At 32.8% G+C, this 24043-nt stretch overlaps 10 protein-coding genes across 10 annotated transcripts; 5 read left to right on the top strand and 5 right to left on the bottom strand.

Moving 5' to 3' along the window:
- Window positions 1–1293: 1293 nt before the first annotated feature.
- Window positions 1294–4062, top strand: KABA2_06S04224 (RecQ family ATP-dependent DNA helicase; the record flags this gene model as incomplete). The annotated part of the gene is made up of 1 exon (XM_041551295.1): window positions 1294–4062. The coding sequence occupies one exon, from the start codon at window positions 1294–1296 to the stop codon at window positions 4060–4062; it is 2769 nt and encodes a 922-aa protein (XP_041407229.1).
- Window positions 4063–4361: 299 nt separating this feature from the next.
- Window positions 4362–5927, bottom strand: KABA2_06S04202 (uncharacterized protein; the record flags this gene model as incomplete). The annotated part of the gene is made up of 1 exon (XM_041551294.1): window positions 4362–5927. The coding sequence occupies one exon, from the start codon at window positions 5925–5927 to the stop codon at window positions 4362–4364; it is 1566 nt and encodes a 521-aa protein (XP_041407228.1).
- A 1451-nt stretch (window positions 5928–7378) lies between these two features.
- KABA2_06S04180 (uncharacterized protein) lies at window positions 7379–8833 on the top strand (the record flags this gene model as incomplete). Its single annotated transcript, XM_041551293.1, has 1 exon — window positions 7379–8833. The coding sequence occupies one exon, from the start codon at window positions 7379–7381 to the stop codon at window positions 8831–8833; it is 1455 nt and encodes a 484-aa protein (XP_041407227.1).
- A 177-nt stretch (window positions 8834–9010) lies between these two features.
- Window positions 9011–10057, bottom strand: HUT1 (UDP-galactose transporter HUT1; the record flags this gene model as incomplete). Its single annotated transcript, XM_041551292.1, has 1 exon — window positions 9011–10057. The coding sequence occupies one exon, from the start codon at window positions 10055–10057 to the stop codon at window positions 9011–9013; it is 1047 nt and encodes a 348-aa protein (XP_041407226.1).
- A 571-nt stretch (window positions 10058–10628) lies between these two features.
- On the top strand, window positions 10629–12425 carry SRP68 (signal recognition particle subunit SRP68; the record flags this gene model as incomplete). The annotated part of the gene is made up of 1 exon (XM_041551291.1): window positions 10629–12425. The coding sequence occupies one exon, from the start codon at window positions 10629–10631 to the stop codon at window positions 12423–12425; it is 1797 nt and encodes a 598-aa protein (XP_041407225.1).
- Window positions 12426–12721: 296 nt separating this feature from the next.
- IQG1 (Iqg1p) lies at window positions 12722–17284 on the bottom strand (the record flags this gene model as incomplete). The annotated part of the gene is made up of 1 exon (XM_041551290.1): window positions 12722–17284. The coding sequence occupies one exon, from the start codon at window positions 17282–17284 to the stop codon at window positions 12722–12724; it is 4563 nt and encodes a 1520-aa protein (XP_041407224.1).
- Window positions 17285–17813: 529 nt separating this feature from the next.
- Window positions 17814–19109, bottom strand: CIN2 (GTPase-activating protein CIN2; the record flags this gene model as incomplete). The annotated part of the gene is made up of 2 exons (XM_041551289.1): window positions 17814–18940; window positions 19067–19109. The coding sequence occupies 2 exons, from the start codon at window positions 19107–19109 to the stop codon at window positions 17814–17816; spliced, it is 1170 nt and encodes a 389-aa protein (XP_041407223.1).
- An 836-nt stretch (window positions 19110–19945) lies between these two features.
- On the top strand, window positions 19946–20563 carry YAR1 (Yar1p; the record flags this gene model as incomplete). Its single annotated transcript, XM_041551288.1, has 1 exon — window positions 19946–20563. One exon carries the CDS (start codon window positions 19946–19948, stop codon window positions 20561–20563), a length of 618 nt encoding a protein of 205 aa, XP_041407222.1.
- A 1021-nt stretch (window positions 20564–21584) lies between these two features.
- SUI3 (translation initiation factor eIF2 subunit beta) lies at window positions 21585–22439 on the top strand (the record flags this gene model as incomplete). Its single annotated transcript, XM_041551287.1, has 1 exon — window positions 21585–22439. The coding sequence occupies one exon, from the start codon at window positions 21585–21587 to the stop codon at window positions 22437–22439; it is 855 nt and encodes a 284-aa protein (XP_041407221.1).
- A 236-nt stretch (window positions 22440–22675) lies between these two features.
- Window positions 22676–23776, bottom strand: ENV7 (putative serine/threonine protein kinase ENV7; the record flags this gene model as incomplete). Its single annotated transcript, XM_041551286.1, has 1 exon — window positions 22676–23776. One exon carries the CDS (start codon window positions 23774–23776, stop codon window positions 22676–22678), a length of 1101 nt encoding a protein of 366 aa, XP_041407220.1.
- Between the last annotated feature and the right edge of the window lie 267 nt (window positions 23777–24043).

Below are 24043 nucleotides of genomic sequence, written 5' to 3'. Positions count from 1 at the left end.
TGCAAATATATGGAGAATCAAATTATAATTACAAATTCCACTTATGGTAAAAAAGAAATGGCAAGTCTATAAGAGGGAATGTATGTTGTTGATGAAGCTATTAATATTCCATGATTATGTTAAAGAATAGAGAGGTTTCCTTGTTTCCCAAAAAAAATAAAAGAAAATGCATCGCCTAAATCTTCTTCTTCTTGTTATTTTTGCAAATATACGTAAATTCATATACAGTATGTCAACATAATGATTACTTAGATGTAACAAGATATTAAACAAAACTGATTCTCCCAAGAAACAACTGTAGAAATACAAAAGGTCTACTGAAAGAAATGCATTCAGTTTATAATATGGCAAGAAAGAAACAACAGGAAACTGACTGAAATCTCTCAAAGTTCCTTTTACAATTTGTCCACCTCAACCACAAGAAAACCCAGGTTTCTTCGAGCAATCGAATAATGTATGAGTATATATTTTATTTATTATAATGAAAGCTGCTACATTCCCACAACATTGTTAATGAATAGCTTCTTGTTCCTATTATTATGTGATTCTGTTATTCCCTCTCTCTTGCTGTCCTTCATGTCAGTGACATTAGAAAGTAAAATTGCATTTAACGTCTCCAATGTCAAATTTAGTACGCAGTCTTCTTTTAAAAATTGCGGAGATTAGTGGGGGATCAATGAGAGAGAGAGAGAAACGGTGTGTGGGAAAAGGAAATCGTCATGCATGTAGAGGCCCCGGGGTACAGTGCTCCGAGCCACTTCAAAATTATGGATGTCTTCCATGCGTTTCTGTGAATATACAAACATATATCATATACCAATTTGTTTGTTTTGGTCCCTTTTGCGCCCGCTATCCGGAAGAGAAGAAATGAAAGATTTAATTTTTCTTTGTTTTAGATAGAGAGGGTAACTGTCGCGCAATTAAATTTTGAATTTTTGTTTTGCACAAAGGTTATTATTATTATCCCTTCTATTCCATATTGACATCTTGTTTTGTATTGTCTTGACGTAACCCACTCTTTTCTTCTCAAGGGAAACTGGAATTTTCGAAGTGGTGGGGGTGGCAAAGTAAAGAAATGAAAGGACTTGAAGTTTAGCCGCTGAGGTCAAATTAACATATACACATTTTTCTTTTAAATGTGAAACCTTCAATATTAGAGTAAATTTGTAAAAATCATCATTTGTTATTGTGTTTTTCTTTTGAAGGTTCCTAATCAGACACAGTAGATGATATAAATATAAATATAAATATAACGGAAACTCAAAAAGGGAAAAGAGGCATAGTGTGTTGAACATGCAAGAAGAATGGTTCAATGGATCTATTATCAATGTACAAAATAATATAATTGAACATTTAAAAGACCTTAATAGGTTATTATCTAGAAAATCAGGTATTATTCAATCAACAGAACTTTCTAAAAATGATAAAATTGAAAGATTGGAAAATGAAATTAATCCTCAATTAGAAAATTTGAATGTATCTATTTCAGAACTGGATACAAAATTGGATAACATATACAATACGAATGGCAATATTTATGGTAGCAGTGATAATAATAATAATAATAATAATAATAATAATAATAATGCTAATGATTTTGGAAAAGATAAAGAGGCTACTCCCTGGTTGTTTAATGAAGATGATGATCAATTCGATGAATCACGGTTTTACGATATATCTCATGAAGGAATGGTTGATGACGAAGAATATCAACATCATATAGATAAAGTATTCACAACAAATGATCATAATATTATTGAGAGTGATCCCGATAATGTAATATCTGATAATGAATCAGTTCCAATAATAGAAGACCACGCAATATCTTCGTCACCTTCATTATCACGTACTGAATCATTATCTAATGAACATATTATTATCAGTAGTGATGATGACTTCGATATAATGGAAGTAAATGAACCAATGGATCAAGAAGAAGTTATAGATTTGGAACCAATACTTTCGGATGATGATTTGTTACCATCTGTTCTTTCATCTCAGATACAATCATCTACCAAGAACGTTATTGATATTGAAAAAGAAGAGGCTAAAGAACAAGAAATTTATTATAAATGGACAGATGAACTCTATTTCAAATTGAGTAAAATCTTTAAATTGGCTAATTTTAGAAATAATCAATTAAAGGCAATCAATTCCACTTTATCGGGGAAGGACGTATTTGTATTGATGCCTACAGGTGGTGGGAAATCATTATGTTATCAATTACCAGCAATTATTAAAAATGGGAAGACACATGGAACTACTATAGTTGTTTCACCGTTAGTCTCATTAATGCAAGATCAAGTCGATCATTTGCTTGCATTAGATATTAAAGCTACTAATTTAAACTCTAGACTTAATGCTGAACAGAAAAATTTTGTATTTCAATTGCTAGTTAATGGTGAGTTGGATTTATTGTATATCTCCCCCGAGATGATAAATGCATCAAAAAAATTTCAAACTGTTCTACAAAGTTTATTTCGAACTCATAATTTATCAAGAATAATTATAGATGAAGCTCATTGTGTTTCAAGTTGGGGTCATGATTTTAGACCAGATTATAAACAATTGAATTATTTTAAGGAGAATTTTTGTAATATACCAATTATGGCATTGACTGCTACTGCAAATACATTTGTTATTAACGACATTATCAAGAATTTGAAATTTAATCAAAACAACATGACATTATTAAGACAGAGTTTTAATAGAGATAATTTATTTTATCAAATTTTACCTAAAAATTCGAATACTAAAATTATGGTAGAAACAATCAAAAAATTTATATTAGAAAATTTTAAAAATCAAACAGGTATAATTTATTGTCATTCTAAAAAATCATGTGAAGAAGTATCAGAGATGTTATCATCTTTAGGAATTAAATCGGCAGCATATCATGCGGGCATGAGTGCAAACGAAAGAATCAGAGTACAAAAATCTTGGCAAAATAATATTGTTCAAGTGATATGTGCCACAGTGGCCTTTGGGATGGGTATTGACAAGCCTGATGTTAGATTTGTAATGCATTATACAATTCCAAGGTCTCTGGAGAGTTATTATCAGGAAACTGGTAGGGCAGGAAGAGATGGAAGGTATTCATATTGTATTACTTTTTACTCCTTTAAAGATGTTAGGAAATTACAAAAGATGATACAGATAGACAAATCTCTTAAAAAGGAAAATAAAACTGTTCATCTTAACAAATTACAACAAGTCATGACTTTTTGTGAAAATCAATTTGAATGTAGAAGAAATTTGATTTTAAATTATTTTGATGAAAAATTCGATTCTAACTTTTGTTTCCAAAATTGTGATAATTGTGTGAAAAAGGATTTAGATTTAACCGAGACTGATGCAAGTCAAATTAAAGAACAAGATATTACAGAAACATCTCTACAGATTGTAGATTTGGTAGATTCATTAGGTTCTGACAGGGTTACTGTAATAAGTTGTCAAGAAATATTTAAAGGGTCAAAGTCTGCAAAGATTGTACAGTCAGGATATACTCAATTAAGGGAACATGGTCTCGGGAAAGAATGGTCCAAGCAGGATCTGGAAAGAATATTTTTCCATTTAATTACTTTGAAAGTACTTCAAGAATATTCAGTTATGAATAAATGTGGTTATGGATCAAGTTATGTAAAATTAGGTCCTGAAGCTAGAAAGCTTAGAAATAGGAAGCTAACTATTACTATGAAGTTCACCATAACCGAAAAACGGAGTAAGACGTCCAAAAGTGATACAACAGTAGAGGAAGATCCTCAATTTATTAAAATATTAACCAATAGGAGAGCTCGAAGGATCGAATTCCCTACACGACCTTCAGAGAATCGACCAAAAAGGGTCCATAATGCAACGTATGTCACCACCTATAATAACAGTGAAGCTGTAACCTACGAACGTAATTTGGAAATTGTTCGTCAATTAAAAGAACAGCAATGTGCAACTGAAAAAATTACTAGATCGTCTGGAAACAAAGGATCTATTAAGGGTAGAAGAAAAACTAGACGATATAGAAGAGGCGGAAGATCTGGTTCCAAATCATATAGAGCAAGGAATTGAATTATATAGAAAATTTTATGTTTATATATCTGATTTATTGGTAATTAAAGATTTTTTTTTTATATTTAGAGACATTTAACAGTATGTCACTTTTTCGTTTTTGTTTACATTTAGTAAGAAAAATAGGGTTTATGTTCTTGTTACAAACAGATAAAAAAACAAAATCTTAACAAAAAAACAACAACCTCTTTTAATAAGATTACTATCTTTAAACAAAACTTTTATTTATCGAAGAAAAACTTTTTCTTTTATGATATATACAACATGTACAAATATACACACATATAAAATTTATCTGCTTAATGCACTCTTATATTCTTGAATGTCTTACCACTCACAGTCCCTAACCAATTGCCATCATCTGGCCTCCAGGCAATATTATTAACTTCTTCAGTTCCGCTGGAATAATAAAAATCTGGCATATTCACTTTTTTATTATCTCCCGACATATCGATATCTTGCTCTTGCGAATTCTTATTCAACATTGGCGTTTGTCCATCGGAATCAGATGCTGCAGTTGTTGGCGTACCTGTCTCCAAATACTTATTTAGATCCCAACACAACACCTGACAATCATCACCACAGGACATCAAGATATTTCTCTTTGTTGGATGCCATTTTATTTGATTAATGGTACCACTATGTCCTTCTAGAGTCAAGACGGGGGATTCTGGGTTTCTCATGTCTAAGATTATAATCGAATTTGAATCACAAACAAATGTGGCGAGAATATTTGGATCGGATGGTGAAGGTTCTAATCTCAATAATGCATGGTTTTGTTGTGTTGGATCATCCAAATCAGGATGCGCAACATTTGCAGTTGGTTCATAAATGATGGTGGAATGTGCTAATGATCTCAAATCAAATACACGTACACTACCATCTCCACCACAACTTGCGAATATCTGTGTAGATTTTGTAAGGAAACGTACATCGTAGACCTCACTATCGTGTGCTATAAGTTGTGTCTTAACAAAATTTGAACTATTTAAATCCCATACAATACATGTAGTATCAATGGAACAAGATATTATTAAGTTAGTTTCGATTGGGTTCCAGTCAAATGAGGTGATTGGAGGTAAACTCCCTAGTATTCTATTTGTTGAATCTGCTGATGTTATATCTAGAGAATGGCTATGTTGTTTATTGTATTTGCAAAGGGATAGGTTGATTTGTTCCTGTAGACTACCATCAGAATCATTTAGAGACCATATCCTTAGGGAATCTGAACATGTAGCCAATTGTCTTGGTCTTAAATTATTTGGTAACCATTGTACTTTACTTACTGGATACGTTGTTGCACATTCCGACACTTTATCCCAATTCAATTGGTCTGTGGATCTAATTATTTGTAATTTATTCCTAGAGTCCTCCTTATAAGAACCTAAACAAATTAAATCATCCATACTCCAATCCATTGCATATAATGGAGCTGTAGATTCCCATTCACATACTATATTTTTATTCGCAACCATGGGGCTATTACTATTATTATTAGATATCATATTATATGCTCTAGATTGATGCTGTTGTAATGTTGAAAAACCTGGGGGTGCCATAAAACTGTTACTATTTGAAGTATTATTAGAATGGCCAGGAGAAGTCATTGTCCTTGAGTAATCTAAAGGAGAATACATTGGTGATCGGTTGGTGTAGAAAGCCGTATTGTTATTATTCGCATTATTAGGTGTATTGTCATACGTATCATAAGTACCATTAAGATCGTCATTATTGTCATGTCCAGGAGTGTCATATTGAAGGTTATCCATAGGACTATATTCAAATGTATTTGGATAAGTGGTTGTTCTAGCAGTGGTTCCGCCGAATGATACTGAACTTCTCTTTGAAGAATGAAATGGATCCATCTAGAACAAAAATAATTGGCTATTATTAAAATAAACCTGATGTTACAATTGAAGGGTCAGGATATATTGATATATTGATATATATATATAAATATTATCCTTGATGAAAATATGGGTAACTATTGCAAAATGCAACTGCACTATAATAAATTTATGTCAGAACGAAGTTCGGTAAAACCTTTTTATATGCTGAAGGTTATGTGATAATAAAAATGAGTGAAGATAACTGAACTGTCCAATATATACCGTTTTAGTATCCTAACAAAATAAAAAGCTTTTCTCTCTCTTATTCCTATGAGTTGTCAGTTATTAATAATATAAATAAGTAAATAAATAAGCCAAGTAGTCTTATATTTTGATCCTTCAATAAATATTTTTTCTTCAATTTCCATCAGAGTTTAAACTTTCTTGGATTCCTTATTTGAAGAAAAAATACAACACAGAACAAAATAAAAGCAGAATAGAGCTGGAGGATTCTTATACTAATATGTCTATTAATGGTTAATCTTATTCATCCCTTACGCCTTCTTAAAGAAGGAAACGTAAAACAATAACAACCAATTCTATCATTGTCTTTTAGTTATCGATCTTGTTTCCCCCCTTCCTACCTCCTTGTATGGAGGGACGCCTGTGAAGCCCCACTCCAATCCCTTTCTAGCTGTTATTCTCCTACTTACCTGGACTTTTTCGCTCTCTCCGTGCTTGGGAGGGGGACTTCTCTCATCTCTGAGTTGCTTCGGTTTTCGTGTTGTTTGTCGCGGCTGTTTCTTCCCAGCTTTTGGCAGTTTCAAAAAAGGGAGAAGAACGAATCTTTCAGCGCGGAAGAAACAGAAAATTTGCGGAGAAGCGAGATTGTTTTGGTGGTTGGAGAGCATATATTATATTGATAGATAGATATAGAGCTGAGCGGTTAGGCTTCTTCTTTTGGAGAAAATTATGGTGGTGGAGAAGGATCAGCAATATTCTTCTAAGTTTGCCATCTTTAGGTTCCGTTTGGCTTTATATTTTCATGGCTACGATTATGGTTACGATCTTTTACACGTATAAACTTCTTTTGTTGCGTTGAGAGTATAGGTCATAATATATATTTCTCATTGGTTTTTTAATCAGTTTGGAAAGTTTATTTTTATTTTATTTTATTTTATTTTAAAAATTATTGAATAATTACTTTCTAGCAATTAAAGTTCGGTACTGGTAGTTGAACAAGAGATATCAACGTTCGAAGGCAGATATACATGGGGGGTGTTGCAACGGTGATATATTACTTTTTTTTTTGGCATTCGATCGGAATATATAACGTAACATTTGTTTTCATTGCTGCAAATAACGTAACTCGGAAAAATATGAATAAATATTGCAATGCAAGAGATACGAAACTCAAATAAAAAAGGATATGTATACATATAGAAGTTGGCAATGTGTATATTTTTTACTTCTTCTAATTGATCCATATGAGACGAGTATCATATATATCAATTAAAAGAATAACAATGACATTGGATCGAACCTATACAACCAAAAAGGAGGCACCTAAGTTTAAAAGAGCCAAAAAGAACGATGTTCAACAGATTGAATCGGCTGCAATGGATAAATTGACCAACGTAAAACTGTCACATGAACAACAAAAACTGAAAGACAAGATTATAGGATTTACTCGTAAACAATTGATTAGGTATAACGCTAAGAAAACAACTGAACATTCTCCAGGATTCTTTGCAATTCATGGTGATGCCGGTACTGGGAAATCTGTCGTTTTGAATTCTTTATTTAATGACTTTGAAAGATTATCCACTGAGAATGAAGATCACAACGATGTTTTCGTTGGTACAAAGAATTATTTGGTTGTCAATCATCCTGAAATGTTAAAGCTTTACATTAGAATTTGTAAACAATTCAAATATATTAAGAGAAGTTCATTAGAGAGACCGACATCTCTAATAAACAAATTATTAAAGGATAATACATTGGTAGACATAATTGTTGTGGATGAAGCACATCTGTTGGCGACATCAAAGGACCCCTTTAAGAAATTCTATGGGGATAATCATATGGTAGAACTTTTAGCATTGACAAAAGTTCTAATTGTGGTATATGACCCAAAACAATCTCTGAGAATGGGATGTTACTGGGATGGAAAATTAAAAAATGGTTCGGATATAAGTGTTATTGAGAATATAGTCCCAGAAGCTAGGAGGTATCACGAAAGATTAGAAAAACAGTTTAGAGTTGCTGCACCTCCAGATGTTTTGAATTGGATAAAGACAATCAGTGAAGACGCCAAGATTCCAGACTTTCCAAAAAGTATGAAAGAGGACTATGTTGAGACAAATGACAAAAACAACAATAAAGATTCTGTTAAATATGATTTTAAAATTTGGAATGATTGTGGTGAAATGTATGAAGCCTTAAAATTAAAAAATGAAGAATTCGGTCAATGTAGAGTATTATGTACATATGATTTCCCATATAGGTTAGATGGTAAGGATTATTTTGTTGAATGTGGGAAAAATTTTAGGGTAAGATGGGATCGTTATCAGCCACGAGCTGCATTGCCATGGAGTGAACGAGCTGATTCCATTGATGAAGTAGGAAGTGTCTACACCATCCAAGGTTTTGATTTAAATTATGCAGCTGTGATATTGGGAAGATCAATCGGATATGATTCAGTTAATGATTGTCTCAAAATAAAACCAGAATTATATGATGATCGTGCTGGATTTACAAAAAAAAAGAATATTTTAAATCCAGATACTGTAAAAGTACAAATTATTCTAAATAGTTTGAACGTTTTACTAACAAGAGGGGTCAAAGGTTTATATATTTATGCCTATGATCCTATATTGAGAAAACGGTTAAACAAGTCCATGCTCGAGGACGAAAGTATTTCATTTGATGAGACTTCGTAAGAATCACTTTTATTTTTTTTCTAAATGCAGATATAATTCTATAAATGTGTATATAAATACTTATATAATTAACAATTTGTCGTTATTATACGAACCTGATGTCTAATTGTGTATGATGCACCCACAAGTATAAACTTGATTCGCGTTACTAGCAATTCATGATAATCAAGATTGCAATTATTGTGTTTTCTTTATATCTCCTTTTGGCTTTACTTGAGCGGAGGATGCACTTCTTTTATTTGTAGCTTCCCAGGTAATACCTGCAAATACAATAAATATACCAAACCATTGCGTATAATTAACAGTCTTACCAAATATAGCAATACTCAACAACATTGATATCATCTTCCTTGTTACTGTGATCATAATCAGTTGCAAAGAACCAAAAGATTCAAGTGTATAGAAGATAAAACACTGACCAATAGCACCGCACACAGCATATACTACCAAATATGATAAAATATCGGGATCTGACTTTAGGAGACTGAGAGCTTGATTCATTTGTTTTCTATCAATAAGTGTCAGATAAAATATATTCCATAAGATAATAAATAAATTTAAGGAGAACATAAGATGTGGTCCAGTAATTTTCTTATTTGACTTTTGGTCTTTCTTTGTATCCTTCTTAGATCCTGCAGTCTTCAACATCTTATCTTGCGTTGCATTAGTCACACCATCCATGAATAAACTTGCCGCCAATAATATAAATCCATAATATGAACCGCTTGTCCTTTGACTAGATTTCTTCTTGTTTTGGGAACCTCCTATTGTAAATATTGTGACACCTAAACTAACCAAGATAGCTACAATTTTCTTTTGGTTTTCTATTGGTGTACGGTAAAGTAACAAATGAACCAATAAGACAGGGATCATCTTACATGATTTGGCCAACATGTAGGTCAAATAATCAACTTGTTTTAACGAGTACGTCGCCAAAGGTGTGGATGTACTTTGAGTAAACGAAATCATTAGGAGCTGTTTGTAATGGTCTCTAATCAAATCAAATACATGATAATCTACTTTCCTAAAGCTTAAGTAGATATAACCTATTGCCATCGCTACAGATGCCTGAGATATGGCAATAATATTTGGAAATTGAAATTGTTCATTGGAAACTGGCCATACTCTTGTAGTCAAAGGCTCTTGCACTAATGCCCACGTGAGAAAACTTGCGTATATACCAACTGCACATATCAGCAATTTATAATAATGTGAACTAGTCATTTTATGACTTAAACTCAATTAATATCAACCTTTAACTTTCGCACTCTGTCCTACCTAAGAAAGTTAGTTTACTTTTCTCAGATGACGTCCTTTCGATACCTTTATCAACCTAAAATCAATTTTGACAAGCCTAAATCTTTCAGAATCTCAATCCGATCTGATAACCTTTATAATTGTTGCGAAGTTAGATTGGTAGTCGATGGTTAACTCGAAATCTTTACTTGATTACCTGTCCAGTTCGTCCCAGATGACGTCCATTGCTACTTATTTGTACGGACAATTTAAAGAATCGTAAACCAAAAATTTTTCAGTTTTTGAAATTTATTTTATTTTGTTGTTGCCGGCTGTGGAAGTTTCAAAGATTTCGAAACTCAAAGCGAATGAGAAAGATTAAATCCAAGAAGATGAATGCAAAGGGAAGGGTAGTGAGATTTTGGAATTGAAATGGGCAAAATATGTGCATTTTTTAGTATAAGTTGTATAAAAAATTGAACTCGTTTAAAATCTTATATAGAATTTGAGAATAAATACAGCAAACCAAGCCAATTATCTGCAACTATTTGTGTCAAATATGGTTGTCTATTCACCAATTGCTGCTACGTATGGTTCTCGTATTGAACAATTTGTTGAGACAGAGTCTGATTTCAGTAAATATCACGATAAATTAAACGTGAAATTGAGACATCTAAGACATCGTTGTAAGATAGTTACTAAGGATACCAGAAAATATAGCGCCAAAGAAAAGTACTCCAAGATCACATCTGATGATTATGACAAGAAGAACAAATTATTCGGTGCTTTGGTCTTAATGCATTCCGAAAGAGATCTTTCCTTTGCAGAGGCCATCAAACTCAGAATCCGTCAAAGAGGGAAACCAAAAGGTGGTGAACAGAAATTGCTAGAAACCAGATTGAAGAAGGCCTACAAGACATCTCAAAATCTCCTTAAGATAACACAAAACGAAGGTCAATGGATCACTCGTGCGCAATATCTTGCCTACGCCAAAATTGTCCATGCTGAATATTTGATATTTGGGAAAAAAGTTAAGACTAAGAACAATAAATTGATAACTAAGGAACTAGCTCTAGCTTTAGCTGCATGTGCATTTTTAAAAGACAAACAAATATTACCAACTGACATTATCGATTATTTAAACACCAGATATGAATATACTTTGACCCAATATGGTGAGGGTATTACATCCGCTGTTGATGTTCATAATTTTGTTAGCAAGATTGTAGAGGCAGAAAGAGATACTAATGACGAATTGGCTAGTTTATTGTTCAAAAATGGTTACATAACAAAGCTTGAAGATGTCGAAATGGAAAAGGGACCTGTTAACAATAAGATCGAATGGAGAGCTTTTAACTGTAAAATTAAAGATAACCAAATTGCTCAATTAATTAATGATGTTTCAGTTGTTCAAATCAAAGACATTGCTGATTATAGTTCCAAACTGTCTAAATGGGAGGCCATTCTAAGTAAACAACATGACCGGATGGCACGTCAAGTTGGTGATGAAATGGATGTCGAAGGTGATGAAAATATAGATAATGAGGAAAACGAAGAGATTTTACTAGCTTACATTAAGTTCCAAACAATTTTTACTTCTATTTCTCGTGATGCTTCGTTATTTAATAAGTTATGGAAACAATGGGAAAAATTAGGTTCTTCTATGTCATCTAAATTAACAAAATACAAGGAAATCGAACGTATTGTCAAAAATTTGAAGAGTTATTTAAAAGAGGTTACTGAACTACCTGGTATATACTCTGATGATGAACTGATTTTTCAATTAGAACTATCTATGGACTATTTCCAACTGTATTTAAATGCTGGTTGCTTAGCATCTTTATACCAATCGAAGGGTAAATATAGAGAATCACTTGCTATTTATGTACACTCATACCAAACTTTACAAGGAAAATTACAAGTTCAAAAAAACACTCCGTTGATAAATTTGCCTGAGGAATTGCTAACTGAACAAGCATTAGCTAAATTAGATGACATGATTAAGACTGGGTGGAAGAGTGTTATTGCTTTGGCTGAATATGAAAAAGAACTGAATACTTCGTATATTGTTCAAAAATATCAACCTACTGTTATAGAGAAGATTGATTCAATATCTGTGAAACCAAGTGATGTTCATCTAAACAATTTATTCCCTCTAAGACCTATTGTCAAACCTGTTGGAGCTAAGCCAACTCTATTTGATTTAGCATTTAATTACATCGAATACGAAGAGGATGTTAATGCAAAGACCAAATATAATGAGACTGTAGAAAAGAAGAACCTTGATGGTGAACAAAATACTCCAGATGATCAACCTGCCAAGAAGCGTGGTTTCCTAGGTCTGTTTGGCCGTTAATATTTCTCGGCTTCTCATCATTTTTATGACTCAAAATATGATATGTAATTTAAAATAAATAGTTCAATAAAGAGAAAACAAGAGTCTTACTAACTCATTCATTTCATAATAGCTCTTAATTAGTGTTTAACTCTACATTACCAAGAAGACTTCTGTCAGTGCTTCGTTTCTTCAAAAGTGTGATGTAGGACCTATAAAGATATATAAGTTAAATCATAATAAAAATTGTCTATGTTTTGGATATTATATATTAATATATATGAAACTGACGGATCAATCACCCTCAGAGAGTTATTTTAAGAAAGGAATGTGTCAACTACCAATTTCAATAGTTTCGAAGTATCCACAGTTACTTTGGAATTCAAAATATTCCAGTTCTTCACCTTTTCACCTGCTTGACTCTTAATTAAGGCAACAAATGTAAACGAATCCACGACTTCACTGTGCTTATTTTCTGTTGATTTTCTCTTATCAATCATTTGAATTCCATATCTGGCACCGTCTGAGGTTGACATCTTAAACAAAATATCAGGAAATTTTGGACCACTTGAACCAAATACCTTAATTGTTTGTTCACCTAATTTTTCACTGTCAATTGATGTGACTACACCTCTCTCATACAATTGTCTCGTTGTCCACTTAAATTTCAAACCGCTCAATTCTGTACCACTTTTATGTTGAAGATTCTTGTAAGCGTTCTTCAAATTTCCAAAAGTTCCTTTAGTGGCAGGTAAATAATTGTGTGATTTTTGAGAGCTTCGAATAACATTTTGAACTGCTTGTTTTAAGCCGTTTAGTTTTTGATTATCATCCTGATTCATTTGAGAGAGCTGCTTTAATGTAATACGTGTAGTACCTAACTCTTGCGTAACATAATCAATCGCGTAGTTTGGATTTTTAATAGTATTGGCAATATCATTTAACAAATTCTGGAGTTTGTTATCTGTACTACTCATTACAGCTGCACTTTCAAGATCATGGATTTTCTTTAGCGTAAAATTTTTCAACTTAAAATAGGTACATGGATCCAAATTTTTAATTAATGGATCTCTTTGGATAATTCTATTTTGATCTAGAAACTTCTTAAACAATGGCTCATCTTTTGGAAGAACATTGCTAACAACAAGATCATACAAATTTGTATCCACCTCTTCAATTTGTGTCATATAAATTATTGCTCGTTTCACTTGATCGTACAATTTCCTCATTTGGTCATCAGAAACTAAGAACCTATAGACCGATGCATTTAATTGGAGATAAATACGCCCAGATTTAGGGAAGGACTTCCAATTTGAGTCTACTTTTAAAATATCCTGGATTATGTCTTTATCTGGAAATGAGTTGCTATGTTCAATAAATTTCTCATATATTTCCTTTGCTTTTTCTGCCAGGATTTCAAGACGAGGAGGTTTTGAAACCATGTCTTTATAGATTAATCTGTCCCCTTGTTGTTCATATTCGGGTTCAAGCATTACATTGTACATAATATTCTTAATGTGTGGTTTTATTTCTTCTGCATATTGATTCAGTGGATCAAGATACCCCTCAAATTTTCTCATTTCGAAAACAGTTCGAACTGCACCTAAAACTGTTTCAACCTTTGCTTTTGTTTGTGTTTCACTGTGATGAGTAAAACCATAATGCTGCAAATTTTCAAGGTATTCACCAATGAAACAGTCAATCAATACCTTTGATACAGATCTTATAGAGTCTACCTCATCCGCATTTTTATCAGCTGCGAAACCAAATATTTTAGTACATAGGAACCTTACTTCAACAGGAATATTCTCAAACTGTCTAGTATAAATATCAGCAACCAGTTCAACAGAGTGCCAGATATTTTTTAGATTGCTAATAAATGCATTTTTCACACCAGGGTCATCTATTGGGGATATACCATTTGGAACTTGACAATGATGCAACTTCTCATAAAGATGATAAGGATTTCTTTCGAAATCTGTTCTAGGGTTATCGACAAATTCTATCAAAGGCATAATTAGAGATACTGTTTCACTATATTCTCTTTGTAGGAATAATCTCAATTGCTTTTCCCAACCCTGATCATAGCTAATTAGGAAATCAGAAATAGTTTTATAGTTTGAAATGGAGAATTGAAGAACTTCAGAAAGTAGTCTAATATAATATGTCTTTTCTCTATCTCCCATCTTCTTATTAAGTGTAGTGAAAGTCAGGTAAACATTATTTTCAACAAATTCTGGATTTTGCTTATACATTATTTTCCAATAAGATGGATTCACCTGTAACAGATATAATAAATCCTCAAAGTTAGAATATTTGGAACTGGCAACATTTAAATCACTTAGAAAATCTGTCTTGGGCAGTGATCCATTCAAGCCATAACTTTCAAGAATTTCGAACATCTCAAGTTGTTCCCTTAACAATCCTTGGGTATTATGTTTCCTCAGATTTTCAGCGTCTAGGGATGCTTGACATGTTTCCAGAGAATTCTGGACCCCTTCAATAGTACCACAACCATTTAATAAATATGTGAATTTCTTAACTGCCCATAATGATGGGTTAGGGGAATCCATTAATTCTTGGTATGCCATACTCTGTAAGTGCTTTCTAACAGAACTTTGAATTTTGATGATGGACTTTTCATTTTTAATAAAGATAGTCTCCCTATTACTTTGCTTTGAACGAACTTGTGCACCTTTACAAAAGGCCTGAAATTCATTAATTTTATTGTCTTCAATAATGCTATCGACTAAATCCAATGTATATCTGACAAGTATACCACGGACAACACCTTGAATTTTAGAAATTTCTGAACCTTCACTCATCTCCTTAGAATGTATTAAATGCAATGATTTACGGACATGGTTTCCCATCATGACAGCTGAAAGCTGATTGATACTCCCCTCATTTAAAAATAGAGTTTTGATTAATTTCCCTAATTGTTGACGTTTAGTTGAGGCCTTTAAAATACTTTGCAGTTTATGCACATCTAAAACATCTATTTTTTTTTTTGTAATCTTTATATTACGCCTAGTTGATTTACCTCTCATGAATGCTTGGAGTTTAACTAAACTTTTGAGCCTGTGATAATTGTTAAATTTTGACCCAAAGAGTTCATTTCTTACCTGTAGTCCCCGAAGTTGAGATTGAAAGAGTATCAGATGATTTCCTATAATGGATATATCTTGCAATTGCGTTTTCGTTTTAATCCTGATTTGGAAGCTTTTGACCATAACTTGCAGTTTTGTGATCATATACTCATTTCTCATACATTTTATCCTTAGTTTGTCATATGTATACCTCATCTTGTTACCTTTTATAATGGATTGTAGAGTCAAAATACAATCTTCAACTTCTGGTTTTAGGTCTTTCCTACATGAAATGTTAAATGCACGCCTTAGAATTGCACCTTTTGCATGAACTTGGAAGGACAAAATATTACTTTCAAACAATTTCAATAATCTGTCTTGCATAAACAAATCAAATCTCATATTCACAGCTCTACAGTGATTTTGAATCTGTATAACTTGGTCTAAAAATTCATGTTCTGTCATTTTTTGCTTTCTCTTTGGAGAGTATTGTGGATAGTTGGAGCCATAATTGTCATAATACTGCAACTCAGTAGCCCTGTTTTGACTTCTCCTAAGATAAAAATCAGAATCATATGTCAAATAATTGGAAATGGTTGGAGAATAATACGAAAGACTTGTGTTTTTCAAGGGACTATATTGCAATCGAGGTGTATTCAAATCAGTAGATTTGAATGTTGGAGAAAGATATTTGTTATTTGAGTTATGCTCTGCCATAGGTAATTTTGAACTTTCTGGTTGTCGTAAATTCTGTATTTTAGTTACTTCTTTAATATCTTCTCTAGTACTATCCACTGGTGTTTTTAATTGCGGTGATATTCTACTCTTCGTAGGTGTAACAGGTGGAGATAAAGTGCTATTGTTTTGCAAATGATCAAATTTTGAAAAGTCTTGTATTAAACCTGGACTAGACAAGTTATTTGATTTGTCTTTTGACGGAGAAATCTGGGTCGAAGCCAATGATTTAAAGTCCCTGATTCTTGGCCATTCTCTTTGACATTTTCTTAGTTCTTCCTTTGAAAAATGTATTTTACCAGATAAATTTTCAATATCTGATGTCTTACCGGGCCACTTCCTATTTATCATCGTTATCAAAATATGTATGGTCTCAATAACTTGTGGCATATCTTTTTTATTATAGAGATCTTGCAATTCAAATCTGAAGGAGTCTGGAACGCCAACATGATCGACTAACGATAAAAAAGTATTAATATTTTGTGTATGTTTGAATTGTAGTTTCATACCAGCTGGAAAAATAGATGGGGCTAATTGGGGATTTATAACCTGTGTTACTTGTGCCAAATAAACACCATTTCTTAAGGAATCGCCAGAACAAAGTTCAATCTCTGATGGAAGTGTTTCACCGATTAAATTTTCTATCCATCTTTTCTCTTCAGCTACTCTACAAAGAAATTCATAATACTTGATTTCAGTTCTAGAATAGGCTGTTAAATCTACTGCTTCTAGGGTTGAAATAGTCTTTCTGGATGTTTGGTCTGGAGAATGGATTATAGCAGATTCATGCAGGTTCTTTAAAACTGGACTTCTGCTCAATGATTTTGAATTTTCCTTATCATCGTAAGAACTAAATTGTAAAGGAGATGCAAAGTTCGATGATTTTGTCTTCATTGGCGTCACTGGTGGACTATATGCTAAATTCATCTTCGATGGAGATAATGGTAATAATGTTTTTTTATTAGGAATAGGTGATTCATTGTTTACATTTTGAACATATCGATCAATAAAGGGACTTAACTTTATCGAAACTGGTGATGTACGTAATGAGTCCATATTTGGTTAAATTGTTGAACACTATCACAAAGTTACAGTATTTTAGGGAACGAGATGTTTAGGAGTTAGATACCTTTTGAATTTTGGTATATATAAGTATGTCTTTCAGTATCTAAAACATTATATAAGTTCTGAATTAAACAAACAAAATAATTAATTAGAAAAATAGGAACACACAGTCAAAACTTATTGTAGAATTGGTAACTATTGCAATTAATATTTCCGAAGAAGTTAAGCAAGAATATACATTTTCTTTGTTTCTTGTTCGCTAGTGAACAGATTCGGTTTGTCTCATCTTCCCTGAAATGTTTGTTGTTGACAAATTTCCTAATCTGGAAGGATGACAACAAACAGGGAGAAATTATTCAATAACAAAATCACCAACAACGAAATATATATATATATATATATTAGACAATCTATACATCAATAATACCAATGCAATCGATGGCGATAAGATATTCATAATAACTAATAGTGTTCTTTTAAAAATATTTTTACATAATGATAAATACATAGATATTATTAATTAACGTACATAATGTTGCTTTAAATTTTGAATATTACCCAAGTAAGTATCGAATTCATCAAATTTATAATCATTTGTACTTTCAGACTGTTCATTATTTCCCACTTGCTTGGATTTCGTTACATTATTAAAATTTTCAATGGTTAAATGTGTTTCTGAAGATTGGTGGAATATACATTCTTTACAATTTTCAATCACGACTGTTTGTTTCGATGATAGATAATCATCACAAAGGATCAACATTTTACACTTGTAAAGGTTGTGCAATCTTAGTTGAACCTTGTCATCCTTTGGCATGTGTAAAACCAAGACACAATTAGAAGCATCAGATATGAATATACTACCATTTTTAAATGGTAATGATTGTAATGATATCACAGAATTTTCAATATATTGAATTGTTAGGGACCCTGCCTTTGGTTTATCATTATAATCTGTACTTGATAAAGTACATCTTTCAAGACTCTTATACACTTTGTTTGAATCTAATAGGACAAAATCCAGATCCATAAAGGTAGCTTTACCATCAATGATTGGATGTTCAAAACCATTATCCTTTCCAGAACCACCTCTGGAACTTAATCTCGAGATAGGTGTTTTGGCAAATTGAAATACCTTATCCTTTGTACCAGACAATTTCAATTTATCATCAACATCTTTTACCAATTTATCAATATGTTTATTATGAAGTTCAACTTCGTATGGTGATAAATCTGGAGCATGTTTATGTAAGTCTTCTCTTAGACCAGCCACTTTTGTCCTTAGCACAGAAATATTTGTACCGTCTTCTAAATCTTGCTGTAACTTCTTTCTACGAGTAGTTAAGTCATCACCGAATTTAGAGAAATGTTCACCAATAGTAGCTGTTTCACCATCTGCTGAATGATTACTACGAATGGAACTTATCTTTGTCAAAGGTTGTTTAGCTACATTAGCTGCTTTAATACCTACTTCTTTCAATTTCAATGTAGAGTCGATATCTTGTAAGATACTGTCGATGTGACCATTATGTATCTTCCAATCACGATCAGAAAAATTTGTGGACACTTTATGCATGTCATCCTTTAACCCCCTTACTTTATCCTTTAACTTCAAAAGATCGATTTCGTCGAACCCATTTGATAATTCTACATTAGAAACATACAAAATGATATATATTGTAAGATATACTGTTAGTTAATTATTCAACCAAAAAGAAGGAATAAAATTGCATTTCGTTAAAAATGGAGACACCACCCTTATAATATACATACTTTCTTTATTGGCATCGAAACGTTCCGATATATGCTCTTTCATGTTACCCATTTTATATTATTTGCTTATATAATTGTTGTAATACACTAATCATCACTTATTAATAGGAAACAAACAACAGAATATCGTTAAATAAAACACAGCAACAAACAGTTAAAGTAAACCTTGTCCCAGGCCCCTTTATATATATGTAAGTAGTTGTTATTATATAACCAGGCCCGTATATCGGTTTATGTCAATTACGCTGAAGTAATTGGTCCCCTTCTTACATGCTTACCCACGTTAAACCTTAAGATCTCCTTAAATTCTTGAAGGATTGTCCCACGCGGCCCCCACGGAGACAGACTATGGCTTGCGGCTGTCTCCTCGAGGGAGTTAGCAGGCAAAACAAGTAAAGAAGGTTTCTGTTAGGTGTGCCCTGCCCATGTAAAAGAACAAGGGTATTAAAACAGAGGTGAACGTATTACTCTCTCTTGCAAACATGTTATTTAAGCGGCATTAATTAAAAACAACAAATATATTGCACTCTCAAGATGTGGTTAGAATAGCTGAAGGTTAGAAATTTAATATAATATATTACTGGTACCTTGCCGTCCAAGATGATATCACGTTTAACGAGAAATGATGAATTTTTTGGCAGAGAAAAATTGAAAATTGTCTTTCTTTTCAATTAGAGCTTGGAAGGAAGAGGGCATCGCAAAAATCAATGATAGATGGCATAGTGAAATGACATTGCAGTTAAAAGTAAAACGTTTTAATAAAGAATTGACTTCATATGTGATATGATTATATTTTTGATCAAAAGTCGAATACTAAGAAATCAAATATAAAAATACAATCGTTTTTTATTAAAAAAGAGGATATATCTCTATACTAAAATGACATTGCATAAGGAACCACTAGACCAAGAAGATCAAGATGCTATCATCCAAGATGCTAGAGCCGGCGACGTCGACTCTCTGAAGGAGATCTTCACAACATTGATTGACCCATCCATGCTAGTAACCTGTAAGGACTCTGTCTCCCAATCATCAGCATTACATATGGCTGCTGCCAATGGCCATTTAGATACTGTGAAATATATCCTTTCGTTAGTACCTGAATCCGAACAGAAAGAGTTTATCAATTTACAAAATGAAACAGGGAACACAGCATTACATTGGGCTTCCTTAAATGGGAAACTTGATGTTGTTACGTATCTATGTGATGACTTTGAAACTGATCCATTTATTAGAAACAAATTCGGTCATGATGCTATCTTTGAGGCAGAAAACAATGGAAAGGAGGAGATCGAAACATACTTCTTAAAGAAATATGATGTCGAACCAGAAAGTGACGACGACAGTGATGACGAAGGAAACAATACATCTGATAATGTCCCAGCTACCACAGATAATGTTGAAATTACAGCAGGTACAGAGATTGAAAACGTTACTGAAGAAGCTACAAAGATCTTAAATGAACAGGCCGCTAAATTAAGTATCGAAGAAAATTGAACAAGGTAAAACTTTGTTTACAAGACTTCTCCCACATGCATATAACATCAACACTCCTAAAATCCATTCATACAGCATCTATATACATATTCAGACATATAGATTGTACAACATATATAGTAATCCTTTTTACTTTCTTATTCTATCCAAGATAATCGTTATGTGCAGCCATCCTGAGTTAGGGCTTAAAATGTAATCGAATACCAAAATGTGTAGACATTCTTATTTTTGGACCGCCTTTTTGATGACGCCCTATATTTAGATAGTGCACGCTTTCAAATATCTTTTCACGAAAATGAGGAAATGCTCTTCCTGGACCTATTGGTCTTTTGTGACGTTAACCGAACCCTGGGGCACCACGGTAAAAGGATAATGCTCTTACTGTCAAGAACAAAAAAAATAAATAACGAACTATATAAAATATATTATGGCTACCAGCTAGTCAAGCTATTATGTAGAATTACTTCAAAATTCATTTTTACAAGGCAAAAAAGTAATCCAAAACTATGAAAGTTGCCCTACTTTAACATCTTGCTGGTTGGAATAACTGCTCTCATACTACCAAAAAAATGTGAAAAATGGAAACTACCCTAAAAGAACGTCTACAAATCTCGGGATTCGACTAAATTTTACACCCTAACTCAGGATGACTGCACATCACGATGGACGACGCTGAAAATTTTTACCCATTTCTTAATCGGATAGAGAGACAGAGATAGAGACCATCCAACAAAAGAATGAGTTGTAGAGGAAAGTGAACCCAAAAAAAAAAATTTCACACGAATTGTCCCTCTCATGGGAAAAGTGAAAAATTATACAGAGAACGCCAATGATGCTTTGGAAATCACAATTATAGTTTGATATTGCAAAGGTAATAAAGTTGCACGCTGAGCTATTACATCTATTTCTGTATATATAAATATATCTGCTTACTTAGATAGTGCTTGTTTAAAGTTTTTTTTCCAATTTATATATATTGTTAGATTAAAGAGATCAACTGCATATATATCCTCCACCAAAGATGTCATCCGATTTAGCAAATGACCTAGGTTTTGACCCAACTTTAAAGAAGAAGAAGAAATCCAAGAAGGTTGCTCCAGACTTTGATGCTGCCTCCGCTACTGACTCCACTGAGACTACCAATAGTGACGATTTGTTCTCTGGTATGAAAAAGAAGAAGAAGAAGTCCAAGTCTACATCCAAGGACACCGAAACAGCTGAAGGTGATGTCGACGAAGTTTCTGAAGCACTAGGGGAACTTTCTTTAAAGAAAAAGAAAAAGAAGAGTAAGGAACCAGTCAGTGCTGATGACTTCGAAAAAGAACTAGCTAAAGCTGGTATTTCTACCGATGGTGTTGAAGGTTCACCGGCTCCTGAATCTAGCGCACAACAAGAGGCTGGTCTCCCATACTCTGATTTATTATCTAGATTTTTCAACATATTAAGAGCTAACAACCCAGAACTTGCTGGTGATAGATCTGGTCCAAAGTTCAGAATTCCACCACCTGTATGTTTACGTGATGGTAAGAAGACCATTTTCTCCAATATCCAAGATATTTCTGAAAAATTACAAAGATCTCCTGATCATTTGATTCAATATCTATTCGCCGAATTAGGTACTTCTGGTTCTATCGATGGTCAAAAGAGATTAGTCATCAAGGGTAAATTTTTATCTAAGCAAATGGAAAACGTTCTAAGAAGATATATCCTAGAATACGTTACCTGTAAGACTTGTAAGAGTATTAACACTGAACTAAAGAAAGAACAATCTAACAGATTGTATTTCTTGGTCTGTAAGAGTTGTGGTTCCACCAGATCTGTTTCTTCCATTAAGACTGGTTTCCAAGCTACCGTCGGGAAAAGAAGGAGGATGTAATGAAACAAACAACAAAAATATCATTCAAAAAGGAATATCATCATTTTTTGCAATTCATATGTACATTGTAATGCTACGAAAAGTATACTGTAAGTAGAAATTTAGTACCGTTTTAATATTTAAATCAAAAAATTTTAAAAAACATATCTATATATTTACTAATTTCATTAATTAAAATATACGAGGAATTCAATATACGTCCCTTAATAGGACAAATAATGTTAATATACGAATAGTTATGTATTTACCTGTAAGATTGCTAACTGTTCTAATAATTCCTTTGCAGAATATCTTAGTGCCGGGTCAACCGTAATACATTTACTAACAATATCAAGTAAACCTTGTGTATACCTACTTTGTTGTGGGAATGAAAACGACCCTGTCTGAATCGCTGCACGTTTTGGTGTACCATTCAATTGTTCTTCTCTTTCGAATGGTGATATACCAAACATCAAGTTATATAAAGTGCAGCCTAAAGACCAAACGTCTACTTTTGTGTCAATTGTACTATTCATTTTGGGATTCATCAATTCAGGTGCTGCATATTCTAATTGACAATTCCTCGATACCCATTCTTTAAATGTCTCTAACTGAGTTTCTGTGCTAAATGTAATGGCCGATTTAGAACATGAACTCAAATCACCAATAACTGGTGTATGATCATTTGAAATGAGAATGTTAGATGGTTTAAGGTTTTTGTGAGAATATGAAATTCCATGATTAGGATGTGATTGGATAGTAGATGCATCTAAAGGCGTATCTGCCAAAAGGGCATCAGTATCGTCGGTTGTATTAAATGCTGTAGACGAATTAAAATTGCTTTCGATATCCTCATATGGTCTTTTCTTGGGATCGTGAAGGCACATCAACCCTGTGCATATATCAATAGTCAAGCGAATACATTGCTGTTCTGAAATATAGGTACCATCCAATAAGTTCTTATTAATAGTTTCTTGAATTGAACCATATTTAAAATAGGGGAGTAAAATGTAAACCGTCTTAGAGCCATCATTTTCCTGTATGATTTGTGAGTCTAAACATGAAACTATATAAGGATTTTGGAATGTTTTGTAACAATCAATTTCCTGAAGTGCATTGGATACACTTTCTATATCTCCAAAAGGACATGTAATTTTTTTAAGGGCAAAATAATTTCGATTCCTATAAAGTGTCTCATCGAGGGATTTCAATAGATAGACGAATGTCAGATCACCTTCAGCCAACAATCTTATTATCTTAAATCTGTTGCCATTGACTTTTATAAATAAATCGTTTGTTCCGCCATAATCACAACAATATAAACCAAAATAATATTTGAGTGAATCTAGGATGTTCATAATTCAATGAGATGAGGTTGAATAAAATACTTCTGTGGTTAATCCTTTTCAATATCGATGGATACGAGAGATTTTATAATTCTTTTCAAGTAGTAAATATACTTAGTTTTACAACCTGTATTATAGTTAAAATGAGTCTTAACCTAAAGTTTGATGTGTAAAATGTTATAATTCTAACAAAGGTTAATTGTCATAGTTATAGCGGATTCATCAAGTTTCCTTATGTTTGGCACCTTAAATAATTTTGGGCACGTGATAAGTAATTTT

Source organism: Maudiozyma barnettii (assembly GCF_903064755.1).
Source record: "Maudiozyma barnettii strain CLIB 1767 genome assembly, contig: KABA2_06, whole genome shotgun sequence".
NCBI classification, from domain to species: Eukaryota; Fungi; Ascomycota; class Saccharomycetes; order Saccharomycetales; family Saccharomycetaceae; genus Maudiozyma; species Maudiozyma barnettii.
This window is presented reverse-complemented; position numbering and strand designations above follow the sequence as displayed.